This window comes from Anarrhichthys ocellatus, unplaced genomic scaffold (assembly GCF_004355925.1).
Source record: "Anarrhichthys ocellatus isolate YVR2014 unplaced genomic scaffold, GSC_Weel_1.0 scaffold19, whole genome shotgun sequence".
Lineage (NCBI taxonomy): Eukaryota > Metazoa > Chordata > Actinopteri > Perciformes > Anarhichadidae > Anarrhichthys > Anarrhichthys ocellatus.
In genome coordinates this window covers 1,562,241-1,578,489 of record NW_022280049.1, presented here as the reverse complement: position 1 = coordinate 1,578,489, position 16,249 = coordinate 1,562,241, and the positions used below count along the sequence as shown (strand labels likewise).

The 16,249-nt window shown below is 41.9% G+C and overlaps 4 protein-coding genes across 5 annotated transcripts; 2 read left to right on the top strand and 2 right to left on the bottom strand.

Annotated features, from left to right (window-relative positions):
• Nucleotides 1–537: 537 nt before the first annotated feature.
• On the bottom strand, nucleotides 538–5,788 carry sfxn1 (sideroflexin 1). Of its 2 annotated transcripts, XM_031857812.1 has the most exons (11): nucleotides 5,706–5,788; nucleotides 3,650–3,819; nucleotides 3,364–3,534; nucleotides 2,991–3,089; nucleotides 2,793–2,868; nucleotides 2,389–2,474; nucleotides 2,154–2,281; nucleotides 1,970–2,019; nucleotides 1,662–1,711; nucleotides 915–962; nucleotides 538–721 (listed from the first exon to the last, which is right to left on the bottom strand). In XM_031857812.1, the coding sequence occupies exons 2-11, from the start codon at nucleotides 3,811–3,813 to the stop codon at nucleotides 625–627; spliced, it is 969 nt and encodes a 322-aa protein (XP_031713672.1). In that variant the 5' UTR covers nucleotides 3,814–3,819; nucleotides 5,706–5,788; the 3' UTR covers nucleotides 538–624. The 2 variants fall into 2 exon arrangements, with proteins under 2 accessions (XP_031713672.1, XP_031713673.1); XM_031857813.1 differs by lacking the exon at nucleotides 5,706–5,788 and having other exon boundaries at nucleotides 3,650–5,695.
• A 663-nt stretch (nucleotides 5,789–6,451) lies between these two features.
• Nucleotides 6,452–9,799, bottom strand: LOC116389443 (serine/threonine-protein phosphatase 2A catalytic subunit alpha isoform-like). The gene is made up of 7 exons (XM_031858126.1): nucleotides 9,360–9,799; nucleotides 8,669–8,878; nucleotides 8,358–8,531; nucleotides 8,184–8,273; nucleotides 7,549–7,710; nucleotides 7,311–7,429; nucleotides 6,452–7,211 (listed from the first exon to the last, which is right to left on the bottom strand). Exons 1-7 carry the CDS (start codon nucleotides 9,459–9,461, stop codon nucleotides 7,139–7,141), a joined length of 930 nt encoding a protein of 309 aa, XP_031713986.1. The 5' UTR covers nucleotides 9,462–9,799; the 3' UTR covers nucleotides 6,452–7,138.
• Nucleotides 9,800–11,019: 1,220 nt separating this feature from the next.
• atp5po (ATP synthase peripheral stalk subunit OSCP) lies at nucleotides 11,020–13,888 on the top strand. Its single transcript, XM_031857601.1, has 7 exons — nucleotides 11,020–11,085; nucleotides 11,371–11,415; nucleotides 11,506–11,616; nucleotides 11,882–12,011; nucleotides 13,117–13,229; nucleotides 13,414–13,500; nucleotides 13,618–13,888. Exons 1-7 carry the CDS (start codon nucleotides 11,059–11,061, stop codon nucleotides 13,726–13,728), a joined length of 624 nt encoding a protein of 207 aa, XP_031713461.1. The 5' UTR covers nucleotides 11,020–11,058; the 3' UTR covers nucleotides 13,729–13,888.
• An 84-nt stretch (nucleotides 13,889–13,972) lies between these two features.
• On the top strand, nucleotides 13,973–16,195 carry LOC116389151 (UPF0461 protein C5orf24 homolog). The gene is made up of 2 exons (XM_031857600.1): nucleotides 13,973–14,422; nucleotides 14,696–16,195. The coding sequence occupies exon 2, from the start codon at nucleotides 14,699–14,701 to the stop codon at nucleotides 15,365–15,367; it is 669 nt and encodes a 222-aa protein (XP_031713460.1). The 5' UTR covers nucleotides 13,973–14,422; nucleotides 14,696–14,698; the 3' UTR covers nucleotides 15,368–16,195.
• The last annotated feature ends 54 nt before the right edge of the window (nucleotides 16,196–16,249 follow it).

Here is a 16,249-nt window from a genome sequence, read left to right as displayed (position 1 = left end):
CTCACGATATGAGTACTCATTTGGCAAAATAAACTGAATGAAAGTGAGTTTAAGTGAATGCCATTCTTTGAAATAACAATGTCATGAGTAGGAGGTTGTAATTGTTGATGAGGTGTCAAAGAAATTTGGCAAAAGCATGAACTGCAGAGGTCTTTGTATAATCAATAATAAAATGTGATTAGAATCAATTGTAATGCAGGTAAGAAATAAGCTGACTGCCAACCTCAGGTAGGAGAGTGTGAAATGGTTTGGTGGCGAGAAACGATCGACGAGTCACACACTTCAAAAAAAAAAAAAAAAAAAAAAGCACTGTACGGAAAGAATGTCCACTTAAAACGACCCCACAGTGCCCACTATACAGCATCCGTCATGATAAACATCATACTTTCTATCCGGCCCAGTTGGAGAAAATCTTCTCTAGCAGTTACAACAAAATCAACAATCACATTGACAAAAGCAAACATGTCGTTACAAAGAGAGGGAGTCCCCAGATATCCATCTGAATGGTGGAAATGAGGAGACCCAAACTTAACTTTGGCACACTGAATGAGGAGGGCTGGCAGAGAGGCCAGGACTGAGCCTGCAGCTGTGTTATGGCAGTGTTTGGATGAGTGGGCTGCACACTCATAGCCCTTTGTTGAAGAAGACCCTCTCCACTCCGGGGTGGTTGGCCCGGATTTTCTCCTGCAGCTCCGGCTCCAGGCGGCTGACTGACATGGAGCTGGATCGGGGGGGAATGGGAGAAACGGAGGGTTCAAACACATATACTGTAGGCATGTTATGCAACTTTTTCAGGCAGAGTCGAATCATGCACACTCTGCATATATTCAACGAGAGAGAGAAGGGCCTGGCTCTGTGGCTACGACAGACTGGTGTACAATCACCTCCGGGTCAAGTTTGAACTTTTCACTCACCTCTTCTGAGGGAACAATGCGCAGCACAGTGGAGTCGCAAACACCAGGCTGAGAAAGAAACAGAGCTATGAAACACGCTGCACAGATAAACAGTCCAGAGCTTCCTGTTCTGACCTCGTCTGATTGGCTAAAAAAAGACACCTGATGCTCCTGCTGTCACAGGAAGCTGGTTGTTTCATGTGTACAAATATCGGTTTAACATATTATTGTGATATTACAATAACATATTTTTGTAAGACACCGTCTTAGTTTAGCATGTTAGCATGCTAACATTTGAGAATGAACACTAAACACACCGACAGCTGAGGCTGATGGGAATGTCATTCGTTTTGCAGGTATTTGGTCATAAAACAAAGTAGTGCAGAAATGCATTTTTGGCACGATGATGTCGCTATTATGAGAAGTTAAAGGACCACCAAAGTCAGAAGAATTGATCCTCTGGTGACCATGAATGTCTGTGAAAAATTGAATGGCAGTGCAAGTTAAAATTTGCAAAGATAACACTTGTTTTTACAATTAACACTTGAAACGATGAAGGCACTTGCAAATGACAAGGTAGCGGCTAAAGCAGAGAAAAGACAAGATTTGTCGTCAGTCTTTATGAGCGCATTCCTCTTAAACAGCAACGTTTAAAGTGACATAAACCTTATGGTGACTGAAGTTTCATATCCCATAAGGAACAAAAGAGGAAACGTGAATGGAATTTGACATGGCTGTTTATCAGGTGGACCATCTCTGACAACTCACCAGAATCCCACCAGGGTGACTTGAATAGGTGCACTCATCCATGGGAACTTCTGAAAAGACCAGGCAGAAAAAAAACGAATGAGCGGCACAAAAGCGGTGGTGAATTCCCATACAAGAGTGGCCTCATGTCCTCAGCGCCTTTCATTGCTCTGATGTGTGATTACGACATGGAAACAGAGTGGTAGACACAGCGAGGAACATGAGGTTCCCACCATTTAACATGTAACACATTAAACCTGCGAGGATGAAGCTGATGCTGGAGGTTACATTGTGTCTTAAAGCATGTAACGAAGCAGAAATAGGCCTACCCTCAGAAAGGCCTTCTTTTCCAAATGGTTCATTAAAAACGGGGGGATCGCTGAAAAGACACAAATAACACATTTTTAAACATAATAAAGTAGTTGGTTTAAAATGACGCCACCAGCTGCCAGGGGAGGAGTTAACAAACCTAACAGCAGGTGTCTTATTGGACTGATGTAAATATATTCATACCCATTCCTGGAGAAGCCATGAGGATTCTGGAGACCACAACCTGAGAGATAGCCTGCTGTGCAGCGTTCGTCGACTCTCCTAACCGGTTGTCATTCTCGTCTGTTATGGGAATGCCGTGTTGAAGTTCTCTGAAAACAAGGAGCAAATTAAATCTGAATCATCTGACCTTTCGTTACACCTACAATGAGGAATTCCAGGGACATGTTTCAATTGCAAACATGCTTCAAACCCACACCTTTGTCTCATCAGAGGGATGTTGATACAGTTAGCAGCAGCAACAGCAGCAAATGGAACAAACCGTCCAATCAGAGGTGAGATGTGCTACAGCAGGAGAGAGGAGGCATAAAAACAGGAAGGAAGAAATTAATAATTTGGCTCGGCTGTGCATCACGGACAATTCAACCTCTCAGACCAGTAGACGTTATTGCAGCTTATATTCCAGGTGATGTACGTGTACTTTTCGACCATAAATCAGCACAAAGTCAAAACATTCTGATACCAGAACCATGACCCTGTAAATAATACAGCTCCTCTATGACAAAGAGAGTTTGTGTGTGGCTAACTCATGCCAGCACACCCGTGCAGCTGAGGTCGGCACATTAAAATGAGATGTATAATGGGTGTTAGATGAACTTGTACCTTTGTTAGTGCATTTAGTCCTAGAGCGGTGGCAACCGCCCCTGTGGTGGCAGACACATAAGCCGTGCCAAGCTGACTGCAAACAGAAGAGTCACCGGTCACATCATACGAAAACTGTCCACAACACACACACAGACCCCTGGTTGAATTAAAGGGTTAATATGAGCCGGTATCAGAGCCAAAACGCCCGTCTCTTACCTGACCGTGATGGGAGCATCACCGCTCCTGTTGGTGTAGTTGACTATTGCGTTAAAAGACTGATTGATCCACTGCCAGACCACCACCGCTGGAGTTGTCCTGCAACATTGAAAACAGTAGAATCAATGGCAATTCACACGTACAACTGCACAAGTGATCATATTTTAAGTAATTAAGTTAAGGAACAAGGGCGACCTGTCATAGTAGGAAAAACACAGGCGTCACTCATAACATTATTGCTCCATTCTATTCTAGTGTCCCAGTAAACCACGACCAACCAAACAATGGGAATAGTGTCAGTGATATAGTTGAATCGATAAGCCCGGGTGTACCAGTCACAGTCAGACAGTAATAAATCCTACAATGTTCTTACTTGTAAAATGTCATCATGCATCCAGTGATCGTCATGTTCATCGGAACCTGGGCTGACATGCGGCCAATCAGGATCATCTTCTCCCCAGTGTCGGGATGGAAAGCCGAGTCAAAAACATACTTTGCTCTCCAGAGTTCATCTTCTGTCAGTCCTGGGGAGACTACACCTTTCCTAGGAGGCAGTAAAAACAACCTTTAAAGCAAACCCACATTCATAAGAGCACATCATGTATAACCTGGTGTATTGCTACTGCTACAACTGTACAACAGCTGTAGCATTGGTCTACCTGTAGTCGGTGATGACTTCGTGTGCATGTGCTAGTTGTTCGTTGGTGAGGAGAATGTTCCTGGGGTCTGTGACAGTGAAGAAATGTTTGGCCCGACCTACAAACGTGCTCTGGTCCCACCGGGGCTCCTTGATGTTTATGGAAGTGGATAGCTCTGCTGCCATATTTATCTGGAGAAAGACAAATGTTTCAATAATTATATCTGGTATTTGCAGCGCACAAAAGTATGTAGGATGCTTCACGGTTCGAGGATTTTCAGTCGCCTTCTTCTGGAGTAAATAGATCGAAGCAGGAAGAAAGAAAAAAAAGAAGCAACTTCTCTGTCCAGCAACACGGATGTCTGAGGATTAGTTCTCTAGAATAACTGTGTTTCATGACTGCGTTGTATTTCGCTGATGGCGACTGATATTGTTCCAGGATTTCAGGGCCATGCTCCAGCACTCACCCCATGAGTTACAGTCTCTCGCTTCCTTTTTTCTCTTTGCAGACACAAGTCAGTGAGGGAGGACTCCTGAAAATAATACTCCTCCCTGGATTGCAATGCCGCTTATTCAGCATAATGTTGCTATGGTGATGGCTGACCTGACACCAGGGTTGTGAAGCACTAAATTGCAAAGCCCTATTATGGGTGCACACCAACCCCCCAAACTGTGCCCTTTTGGAAAGTGCCAAAGCGTTCTGCATGTGCATTGTGAACAACCGTGATTGGCTGCACACTGCTTTTGAAATTATGTCTATCAATACAAATTGTGTTCGGGCTAAGTGAGCGAAGAGCAGCGTGTTATGCAACTATATTAATCAACACCACTAGTGAGCAAGTTTTATGCATTTATCATCTCACAATCCAAAGCCAGATAAGACTGGCCTGCATTGAATAGACGCTGCACTAGCATAAAACATCAGCTTTGTGAATGTGCATGCAGCATGTTCATTCTACCCAGTGTGTGTGTGTGTGTGTGTGTGTGTGTGTGTGTGTGTGTGTGTGTCTCCAGATAACCCAGTCTGATCTGGTTTTTAACCCATTTGTTCCATTCTCCAGCTGAACTGCTGGGAGACCAAGGACACACCGAGGGTGCAGCGAGTCCATGCACAAATGTGCAGCAGCCATAGGGGCAGCAGCATGATGATGAAACTCCACCTGAAATTGCACCAAAGATGGCTGCTGGATTGACAATAAAACAGAGAACTCTTGTTTGCTGGCGGTTGTCGCGTGCTGTCTCTTTAAATTGAATTAAACTCCATGAGATTCTCACGAGATGACAACAACCCCCCCACACACACACACACACACACACACACACACACACACACACTCACACTCTAAGATTGTCCAATGAAACACTAAATCACTGCACGAGTTGGTTTGAACAGTAGGTGATTAACCCCCGATAATAGCACATAACTATATTTATGATTCATTGATGGTGATAGAGGACTGAACTTTGCACTGACACGGCCTTTGATCTGTAAACCCTCAGATGCCTCTGACCTCACGCTCAACCAATCAAGGGCGGCCTGGCTACACATTAACCTGCAATGCATAACACATTACAATCAAATATTTCAGCAAAAATCAAAAACCCTATGGCAGATAGTTTACCCTTCGTGTATTGTGTTCTCGTGCATCCATCGCACTGTGATAGCGGCTTTGTGGTCGCAGGGTGAACATGCTCTGTGACTGGATACGAATATTGTTCAACCCGACGTAGACCAGTCAGATCTGGACTGTACCTGGAGGTGTTTCTGCATCTGAACAAAGCGATCTTAGTGAGACTTTATCAGACAATAAAAAAAAAAAAAAATTCTAAGAATCATCATTTTAGAAACGACTAATTAGCCACGGCATCTGTCCAGCGCAATAACAGTCCAGCTGTGTGCCCCAGATTCAACTAGTATCAGCCTGCCACATCCACACAGCCAGCAGGCTGCTCGAGGAGCCCCACGCGTCTAATGACAGTTTACCCGACCTCAGACAACAACGTGCACGCGCGGCTTTTTCTATTGTTGACGTCTTGATTGAGCCGTTAAAAAAAGACAATAGGGACAGGTTACTTACTGCACTGTGGGCTCCGGCAGGTCCGCAAGAGGTGTCCCTGAAAGACTGCAGCCAGCTAATTTAACTGTGCAAGCAGCGTCAGCTCCGCTGCAGAGCGCACGAGAGGTACATCCCACCGCGGTGACAAAGTAAAAGTCCAGAAACACACTGGAAAAAGATTGGCGGTGTGACACTAAAAGACAACGGGAAATAACGAGTCTTGAAAATAAAAAATGATTTTCTATTCTTCTTCGAAAATATGTCAATCTTAGGTCAACACTTGAAGTGGCAAATTAGGTTTCATTTCACGTCCTTTCAGTGAGGCTTTTATTTTCAGCAGCGAGCTGAGCACCACATCCGTTAGAGCTCTGACATTTCTGCGACTTTGATTCACCGGCAGTAAATTATTAATAACTGGTAAAACTTTGGATTTTCACATACGGCCTGACATTGATGGCCGACACGAATGAAAAGTTTCCCTTAAAACAAATCATTATTTGGTCTATATATAAAAAAATTAGGAAAACATCAAACAAAATGAAAAGCTAAATTAGTCCTCTATGGCACAGCCTTATCCCTTTTGCAATCATCATACACCAAACGTCTTTAGTACATAAATACACAATAAGTACACAACCTCCTGCACACACTCACAGTAAGCCTGATAATGATTATGATCAGTGGATCTTCAGCAGCTTCTTTCTGCGTGTCTGTTTCCATCTAGCGGTGACTGGTGAGAGGGAATAATGCCACAAACTGTGCTGAAATGAAGTACATGACGAAGCAACTTCAGTCTTTATTTCGTATAGTGGTGGTTTTTTTTAAACAACTGATGTAATTGGTACCAATATTGCTTACTTAAATGAATTACATTAACTCCCATAAGAGACAGCAGGGCAGGAAGAGGGCTACTTACACTATAACAGGGTATAAAAAAAGAAGAGTCTGTCAGTGCCATGTGATAAAAATCAAATACAAAAGTGCAAAGAGAACATACTCATTTCCGACGTCTAACCCTATCATTTCACTTCACAAAATAAACTGTTGCGCTTCAGTTACAAAAAGAAAGAGTTGACATTATATTTACTGCAACCTTTGATTTGAGGCCATGCCAAGTGTTAGATGCGGCTTACATACTGTATATGGAAACACTCTGCTCATTATCGACACACACATTACTTTGCTTAAACATTACTTATTCTCTGCATCAGTTCATTCATGTCTCCTGACGAACCAGCAGGTATTGTGACCGTATTGTTCATAGTAGCAATCATTTCTAGCAATAAAAACATCATGCACAGAGAGGAAAAAGTTGAAAGGATGGTGGTCTTTAACTAGATGTGATAGTTTCCATTTCATTGTGATTATGGCAGACATTTTATTTGTTTTTTGGTCCATGAGTTAAGAATGCTTCTTTTCTCTGTGTAGCCTTTTGCCATCCTCGCCAGTGATCTTTACAGGAAGTAGTCTGGCGTACGCCGCGTCACATGGGGCTCCCCTCTGCGTGGCGCAGGATCGAACTGTAGGCTGAAGCAAAGAAAAGGCAAGAGTTGTCCTCAATAATAATTCCTTTTTTAAGAAAAGTCCATACGAAAAATCGACATGTTTGTAACAAAATGTACTTACAAGGAGTATTTCAACGTGTCATCAAGTTCCATGATTGCTGCCTGGTTTCCACAACGATAACAATAGTTCGGTGCACTGAAGATCGTCACTACGTTGCGGTCGTGGCACCAATTATAACCCTGGATCAAAAGGTTACCTGCATGTTATTTGTTTCAAACATTTTAAGTCAAAGCTGCATCTGCAGTGTCTCCGATTAAGAAACAGAATTACTTTCAGCAGATAAACAAAGTTAAAGTACCTCCATCACCAGCTGGTGGGCTCTTGAGACCAAAGTTAGGCCGTTGGCATGGTTGAAGGTCTCGGAAATGTCCTGCCCGAAGGTGTAACCAGCGCCACGAGGTGAGATGCCCCAGCCGCCACGGTCATCTGGGTCGGACCATAACAAGTCACACATTGGACCCTGAGAAATGGAGGAAACATCAGTGTTGTTTAGTCTCTCGCACATACAAACACAAAATATGTCTAATGTCTAGAGGTTTTAGGATACTGTCAAACTAGACTTCTATTAGGGCTGCACCTAAAAAATGTTACAATTTTGTATTAATCTAGTTATTGTTTGAGCTATACACTGTCAGACAATTGTGACCAAGAAAACCCCCAAAACATATAAATGATTAATAAATGATTCAAATTGTTGCTAATAAATTTTCTATGGCTCAATGAATTTATTAGCATTTAATCGTTTCAACTCGAAACTTTCAAATGAAATGTGATAAATGTCCAATATATATGATATACACATTTCCAAGATTGTCGGAGCATCCTTGCATCTACATGCACCATCATACTCCTTAAAATAAATGCTGTAACATCCTGTTATAACAGTAAACTACAGAATAATACACAATCTAGAAGGGCTCTTCCTCAACTTACCTCATGAGGAACCTCCTGCAAGCGATCCAGCGCTCTGATGTGTTCCAGTGTGTCTATTGAAGGGGACAATCCACCATGGAGGCAGAAGATCTTTACGGAAGAGGCAGAAAATAAATGATGAGTCCCTGTATCTTTGCTGTACGTCCCATGCTACATGTGAATACACAGCCGTACCTGGTTATCCACCAGCGCAGTAAGAGGCAGGTAGTCAAACAGATCTGTGAAGTACTTCCAAACATTGGCATTTCCATATTTCCTTAAGCACTCGTCATAGAAGCCGTACACCTGTGTGATCTGTCTGCTCTCGTGGTTCCCTCTGAGGATTGTGATTCGTTCACGGAACCTTACCTACGAAGAAAAATGGTTTTATAACAAAATACAAGAATAATCAGCGATAAATATTATCTTTCTCCCAGTTCCAAATTCATATACCAGGTGTAGCTGACATATATCACAGCATCAGTGGCAACGTGTCATTTGTTTACCTTAAGAGAAACCAGAAGAGAAACTGTCTCCACAGAATAGTAGCCTCTGTCAACATAGTCTCCCATGAAGAGATAGTTGGTGTCTGGGGACTTCCCCCCGATCTTAAACAGCTCCATCAGGTCATGAAACTGACCATGGACGTCCCCGCAGACGGTCACCGGACATCTCACCTCCTGCACGTTGGACTCCTTTGTGAGGATCTCCTTTGCCTTAAATGGAGGACCAAGAAAACACAGGATGATGCTGATTAACAGGTAACACAGAGTATGGTGCAGTGTAGGAGTATACGATGAGCACGTGTATTACACAAGCCTTATTAACACTCTATAACACTAAATGTGCATCGTTTTGTCAGATCGTAAAGGACACAGAAGAGTATTATAGTTTGTTGTGGTAGTGCCGGTGCACTCCAGTGAGGAACCAGGAGTGGGCGTAGCTAGAGAAAACATATTTTGCAGCCATCCTCCTCCATCTTCTTGGCGAGTTGCTTCCCTTGAGCGATGTGCTGCATGCAGCTGCAGTCAAATGGTGTGCTCCAAAGCAAGGCCACATGCATTAGCTCATGTTAGTTCCGCCAGTACATTTATTCTGAGTACGACGATGCAACGTTAACAGCTAACGGTCCGCTAGCATTGCAGAAAGCTAATGACAGGTATTAATAGCGTGCTTGTCTCCCTGCGCAAACCTTACCTTTTCACACAGGACTTTGACCTGATTCTCACTCAGCTGTTTGCACTCATTCAGTTGTTCAATCCATCCGTCCAACTCCTTGGTGAATGACTTGTCGTCCATGGTTTGCCGTCAGCTAGCGAGCCGGCCAGCTTTAAAAAAATGTCGAAGGAAAACAACTCGCTGTTTCGTTACGTTTTTGGTTTCCAGGCTACGCTACGTTCTTAGCGAGCTCTCTGGTCATTCGCAGCTTGCATGTGTATTTCCGCGCGCGCGCGCAGACGCGCGCGTGTGCTCACCAAAAACGAATACGTCAACTGCTCTGCGTCCCTGCAGTTTGGTGCGGACAAAAAGTGTTTCGTTCACATGATACAAAAAATGACTTCTCGTTGTTAAACGACCAAGGTCACACAGATACCTATTAATATCGCAAGGACTATAAGACTAGCTCAGAGAAACTGTTACCCTGCTAACTCTGGTCCAGGTCCGGAGCGAGGCTCAGCAACAAATCATCTCTATGTCGTCGCATCCCTTTATACGGGTTCAAAAAAATAATGTCTCGTTTATTTGTCCAGGTTGATTTAAGTTGAATGGGTTTATTTAATCTTCACTGTGTTTTATGGATATCGGTTATTTAGAAAGTTAGATTTTTTTAGTTTATCTACCCTCTGGTGGACGAAAACGGGAACAGTCAGGACCAACGATTGAACCTACAGTACGTTAAGGTCACTACAAATACGAGGAGCACATTCACAGGCTAGTTAGTTAGCTAGTGTTAGCTTAGCTGGCCAATAGTTGCATCCCAAACAGTTAGCTAACTGATTTATAGTGCAGATAATAGGCCCTTTGTAACAGAGGTTGAACCTGTGTGAACATTTTGTTTTGTCTATTTGCCATTTTATGACTGGCAGTGAGGAAACCCGCTATGTGGCTGTTTTAAAGCTAACGTTAGCTAAGCTAGCTCAGTTGTCAAATCAGAGCTAGCTAGTAAGATAGTTAACGCTAGCTAGCTAATTAACCAGTAGTCGGTAGCTAGCTTAGTGGAGGATTAAAAGTAAAAGCACTCTTTCCTACTTTTTACTGCAACTGCTGCACAACAATTTCCTTCGGGATGGATAAAATATTTTCTTATTTTAAGTATGACAGAGTTCGATAAAAGTTACTTGTTTTTTCAGCCAGTTAGTTATCTTAATTTAGTTGTTTAATGTTAAATATTGCTTGATGTTCATATGGTACCACACGAATATTATTTATTTAAACTAAGGGCCAAGTACAGTTACATTTGAATGAAGTTGGAAATGGTTTCATTGAAGTTTTATTTGATGTGGTTCAATGTGAGCGCTTAAAAAAAGGTTGATATCTTGTCACGAGTGTAGTTGTCTGAATGTCAAAAATTCAGTTTATGTTGAAGACTTTATTTGTATAAATATCTCCACAGAAAAAGAAAAAAACACATGCCAGTAATCAGACTATTTAATTGGCTCTCTCAGGAGAACACGTGAGACGTAGCTTTGAAAATTGGTTACCAACTGTGTGCTCCAATACTCATAACTACCATACTATTTAGTATACCAGAACATTATTAAGTATGTCCCTTTTCCCCACCTGTCAGATTGCGCCACACGGAAAAGACTACATTAACCACAAGCTTTGTTAGACGCCTCCCTCTGAAGAGCGCATGCGCAGTCGTTTGTTCTACTCTGGACAGCTGTAGGAGAAAATGGCAGCACTCATGCTAGGACAGCAGGTAAGACATTCAACCATTTTTGGTGATTTTAATCATTTTATGGTAGCTTTGACCGAAATATTTATGCCTAAAATAATCTCTTATTGTATTGTATCCGATCTGGAGACCAGGAGCTAACCCTAAATGTCCAACAAATCCATGCTAAGCTTTGCACTTGAATGACTGCTAACGTCTTAGCCTACCAGCTAGCTGTCTATAACGTAAATGGTACAAAGCGTGCCAAACGTTAAATCAGTTTAAGTTCTGGTTTCTCTATGTTGACATCATGCATTGTTTCTATTCTAGGTCCGCCAATTCAGCACCTCTGTGGTCAGACAAAAGCTGGTTAAGGTAAATAACGTCAGACTGCACGAAGCATAACTGCTCGTTTAGTAGGAATAGTGTTCGCAGTCTAGTTAATCTGTGTTTATGTGTTTACAGTCTCCCATCCAGGTCTATGGAGTGGCAGGCCGCTATGCTACTGCTCTGTTCTCAGCTGCCAGTAAGCAGAACAAACTGGACCAAGTGGAGCAGGAGATGGGAAAAGTTTCTGTAAGTCAAAGTCAACACCCTGAATTGCAGTTTAATGAAGTCAATTGTAGGTGAATGGATGATGAAAGTAGTGTTTTCAGCAATGTTTCGTCCCAAGGTGTTGAGGATATAAGTAATTTACATTGTGGGGTAAAAAAATCAATAAATGTGTCATATAGCAGAGGAGTGAAGCATTGGGATAATGATGTCATGATTTTAAAAGTTTGCAAATCCATGCTGTTCCAACTACAGCACATTCATTGCTGTGTGCCATCTTGTTTTTCAGGCCCTGATCAAGGACCCCAATGTTTCCAGTATTGTAATGAATCCTCATGTGAAGCGCAGCATCAAGCAGAAGACTTTCCATGATGGTCTTGCAAAGGACAAGGTTTCAGCCATCACTGTCAACCTCATCAGTGAGTGATCACTGTGCAGTTTAACATGGCACTATCCTAATCACAGCGTAGTCATTAGAGGTTACAGGAACAGTTCGATGAGTTCACCAGCACACACCAGATTTAATTGTAGTACTACAAAGAAGCCAAAGTAATGAACAGGTTTAGCACTTTATTTTTTTTATTAAGTGTGCTAACAGGAACCAACATGCAGATCGCATTATATCGTTTTCTTTATTCTCAGAAGTCATGTGCTGAAAGTGCACTTAAATATGTAATGTTTTTTTAATATCTTGTACACAAAACCTCTTTCTGTTGTGTTTTCTAAAGTTAAAAGATGCATGGTGAAGAACCAACTCAAATTGAAATCAAATGTTGCTCTTAGTACCTTTGACCTCCTATAGAGGTCACAGACCATGTGACTATTATACAGCCGTGGTCTTCCTCTGATCTGTAGCCTTCTTCTGATCTGTAGTCTTTCTCTGAGCTGTGGAAGTACGTCTTTTTTTGTTATTTAGGAACATTTGTTGACAAATGTGAACCATTTGCCAATTAAGCGGAAATACTAATTGTATAAAAATGTGCCAAAATACAAATAATGCGATAAATAATGGCTTTTTAATCGTCCAGTTATAAGCTCCACAATGCTTTCCCCATGGCAGCAGTGCTCCACCATCCCTATGGTTCAGTCCGCATAGGAGTGCAATATTAATTATGCTGTAGTAGATAAACTACTTTGCATTTAGTCAAATAAACAAACTATCAAGTGCACAAAGACTGTTCAGACCCCGATTAGTGGCACAAACTAACGGACGGCTAATGTAAACTATAGCTATAAGATAGCAGTGTTACTTTGACTGTCTCAGCCTTTCAGCAGTTTGGTTGATTTTTGTGTATTCTTGCTCTACTGTTAGTTAGTTGTTGGCTTAGTAGTTAGTAGTATTATCCTAATTAAAGACTGAATTTAGATGGTGTGGACCCAGTAGTAAGGGTGAAATGCTTCCCTCTTTTTCTTTGGAGCTGGTGGCTTTGCTTTACACATTGCACCTTAAGGCAGTCAGTTAGTATTGCAGAGAAACACAAGTATTCAATCTCGCTCGAACGTATCCTGCTTTTTGTTTTGCAGCTGTTTTGTCTGACAATGGTCGTCTTCCTATAACTGGTGAAGTTATCGTTGCTTTTCGCAAGATGATGAGTGCCCACCGTGGAGAGGTCATCTGCTCCGTCACCACTGCTCAGGTATGAAATGGATGGACATGCATGTATGTTCTACCACATCGTCGCTGAATCTCCTACACTGGAAAACTCTTCACCTCAAATATAACAGTCCATATGATTTAGCAGTCTCTTAAAAGTAATTAATGGCATTCTTTATACTGTAAATATGTTATACAATCAACCAATTCATATTTATCCATTTTAGCCTTTGGATGTCGCTAATCTTGCTGACCTGAAAGTAGCTCTCAAGGGCTTCCTTCAGAAGGGTGAAACTATCAAGCTGGAAACAAAGGTACAGTGTCAATGCATGATCCTAGAAACATACAAAATACAATTTTGCAGTTGGTGTGACCTTATTTTTATATGTAAGTAAAGTGGATTTGTATTTTCAACTGTCTCCTCTTCACAGTCGGATCCTGCAATCCTGGGTGGCATGATCGTCAGTATCGGAGACAAGTATGTGGACATGTCCACTAAAACAAAGATTCAGAAGCTGACTAAGCTCATCAAGGAAACTTAAGTCCTGTGGACTTAATTAAGCAAAAGATCGAAAGGCGACCATTGGGGAAACCGCTGATTAATGTATATTGCTATCTGTTCTGGCATTGCAGTTGCTCCATAAAATCCAGTGTCTTTACTTAAGTTGATATGGATGTTAATAAAACGTACAAAACAATGGAGAATGGTGTTTGTTGTAGTCATTGTTTATATGACACATGCATGCTCATATTATCTGTTACCAGTGATGATGATCTTTACACATGGTTTAGTTACAGTAACTGGAAATTCTGGACAATGTGTTGATTATGTAGTCTGTGGAGTTGTGATCGTTTATAATTGTTTATATTGTAAATGGAGGCCCACGTTTTTAGCTGCGTCTTTGTTTGACAAAAGCACGTTGGGTGACACTGATCGGCCTCTCCGTTTCCTGGATGCCTTTGTGCGCATGCGTGCTAAGCGCATCCTGTTTTATCAAATTCTTTTCCAGGCGAAAATGGCTGCCTCTCTGATCTAAACCTCTGCTTAAGGATTAAATGAGCATGAAATACATGCGGTAGGATCCTGAGAATTGCTGTCCCGCTTCAAGACAACAGCCATGGCCGCCAGGGCGTAGTTTGTGCGGCGTCTTCATAAAGATGTTGTGAGTGCCAGAGAAGGGGAATGTATGCGGTCCGAAATTAACCCTTTCCATCTAACATCCACCAACAAATACGGTACGAACTATTCATTTTCACCTTCTTCAAATAGATAAGCATTGACGTGAGGTAAAAATAATGTTCGTGCATTGGCACCTTTTTTTGTTGTTGCAAACTGCAGCCCTCGTTTACCTCGCTTTGTCTTTCCATCACTTGTGTGTTGTGTTGCATCGCTAAAAGGCCTGTTGGCGTCACCAAAAGTAAACTAAAAAGCTTCTTTGGGTTTGTGTTTGTCTGGTTACACGTGTAGTTTTTCTGTCAAATATTAATATTTATCTGCCCTCCCAACAGACAATGATGCATCAAGTGACCAGCAGCAACAGTGACTATTGTATGAGTGGACTGGCAGAGGACTGTCATCCAGCCAGCCACTTTGATTTATGTAGCACACAGTCCAGCAAATTCTACCCCTCTCAGACAAACCCTGGTCTGCAGCTGTCCCTTGCCGGCCTTGCCCCTTTACCACCGGGCATGCACAAAGCCATGGTATGTCAAATCCAAGACACCCAGAACGACTTCCAGCCTCAGACAGTGAGAATCAGGGGCAGTGAGGCTGCAGGGCCCGATGGCTCTAAGAAGAAGAAGGGCATAGTGAAGTCGGGGCGTAGAGGGAGGCCATCAGGGACCACAAAGTCAGCTGGTTATCGTACAAGTACTGGACGTCCGCTTGGGACAACTAGAGCGGCTGGGTTCAAAACCAGCCCAGGGAGGCCTCTTGGTACCACCAAAGCTGCAGGATATAAGGTCAGTCCTGGAAGGCCCCCCGGCAGCATCAAGAGTCTAGCTCGTCTCAAGAAGCTGGAGTTTGGTTGTGACAGCGCCAAGAAACTGGACTTTAGCAACTGCAGTCTTCCTAAGAAACTGGACTTCACTAGCTGTGATGTTCCACCTTTTCCATACACTATGATGGAGAAAAGACCCCTCTGTGAGTCCAGTGGCAAAGTGGATGAAACCAGTGAATAGATCTGCAGGTTACTCCCCACTGCTTGAGAAACATTCGTGTATGAGCAAGAAGATGCAGAAAACATTTCTCACAAATGTTAGAGGAAAGAACTTTTTGCCATTTAGAACTGGCTCTGAATGAGTGTTTGTACAGTGTTTCACATTTTCGTCATCCTCTCATAATAAATGACAAAAGTATGTTATTCCAGTTTGGCAGAGATGCATGCGTATGAATTAATCACACCAATCAGTATTGGCAAAAAAAAAAAAAAAAAAAACATTTTGAAGTTTGTGGTTAAAATTCTTCTTTTTTTTTTCCTCAAGCATTTTGTACCTATGTGTGACATATTATTTTTCTCTGCTTTTACATTTCTATAGCGTGTTTCTTGTGTCATTTTTTCACATTCTTAAAAATTCAAGTACAGCCAGTCAAATCAGTTTTTTCCTGGACATAAATATGTGGATGTATAGTTGTCCTTTTTGTGTTGTCCAGTTCAATATGCGTTTTATTTGTGATATCACCCCTAAAATGGGAACACTGCGATACATGTTTATTGAGCCTGAATAAATGCAGGCTAAATTAAAATGTATTTAGACTGCATAATATCCTTTTGAACACAGTATTTGTTATTTCTGCAATCTGTGAATACAGTTTTTACTATGTACCGTGACGGACTGTTTTCGTCACCAAACTCACTTGATAAGCACTTCCAGACTTAAATGTATGTTGTTAATGCTGTTAATTAGGAAATAAATGACTTCATACAACAGTTTCTGCTTTGTGATATATGTAATGAATGATAATGTTCTACATGTGAAACCAAAATAAAATAAATTGTCTTTTCCACATAACTACTTCCTGTCAAATTGAAAGCATGTAATTCTCCCCTGTGGACACAAGAG

Excerpts from the sequence above, each read along its gene's own strand:
- sfxn1 (XM_031857812.1), bottom strand. The coding sequence starts at position 3,813 with ATGGCAGCAGAGCTATCCACTTCCATAAACATCAAGGAGCCCCGGTGG. Across the intron at positions 3,090-3,363 it reads TGCATGATGACATTTTACAA|GACAACTCCAGCGGTGGTGG; the intron begins GTAAGAACATTG and ends TCAATGTTGCAG. Across the intron at positions 2,282-2,388 it reads ATCCCTCTGATGAGACAAAG|AGAACTTCAACACGGCATTC; the intron begins GTGTGGGTTTGA and ends CCTTGTTTTCAG.
- LOC116389443 (XM_031858126.1), bottom strand. The coding sequence starts at position 9,461 with ATGGACGACAAGTCATTCACCAAGGAGTTGGACGGATGGATTGAACAA. Across the intron at positions 8,879-9,359 it reads TCAAAGTCCTGTGTGAAAAG|GCAAAGGAGATCCTCACAAA; the intron begins GTAAGGTTTGCG and ends CCTCCATTTAAG. Across the intron at positions 7,430-7,548 it reads CCCACCAGCTGGTGATGGAG|GGTTATAATTGGTGCCACGA; the intron begins GTACTTTAACTT and ends CTTTTGATCCAG.
- atp5po (XM_031857601.1), top strand. The coding sequence starts at position 11,059 with ATGGCAGCACTCATGCTAGGACAGCAG. Across the intron at positions 11,086-11,370 it reads CACTCATGCTAGGACAGCAG|GTCCGCCAATTCAGCACCTC; the intron begins GTAAGACATTCA and ends TTTCTATTCTAG. Across the intron at positions 12,012-13,116 it reads CATCACTGTCAACCTCATCA|CTGTTTTGTCTGACAATGGT; the intron begins GTGAGTGATCAC and ends TTTGTTTTGCAG.
- LOC116389151 (XM_031857600.1), top strand. The coding sequence starts at position 14,699 with ATGATGCATCAAGTGACCAGCAGCAACAGTGACTATTGTATGAGTGGA.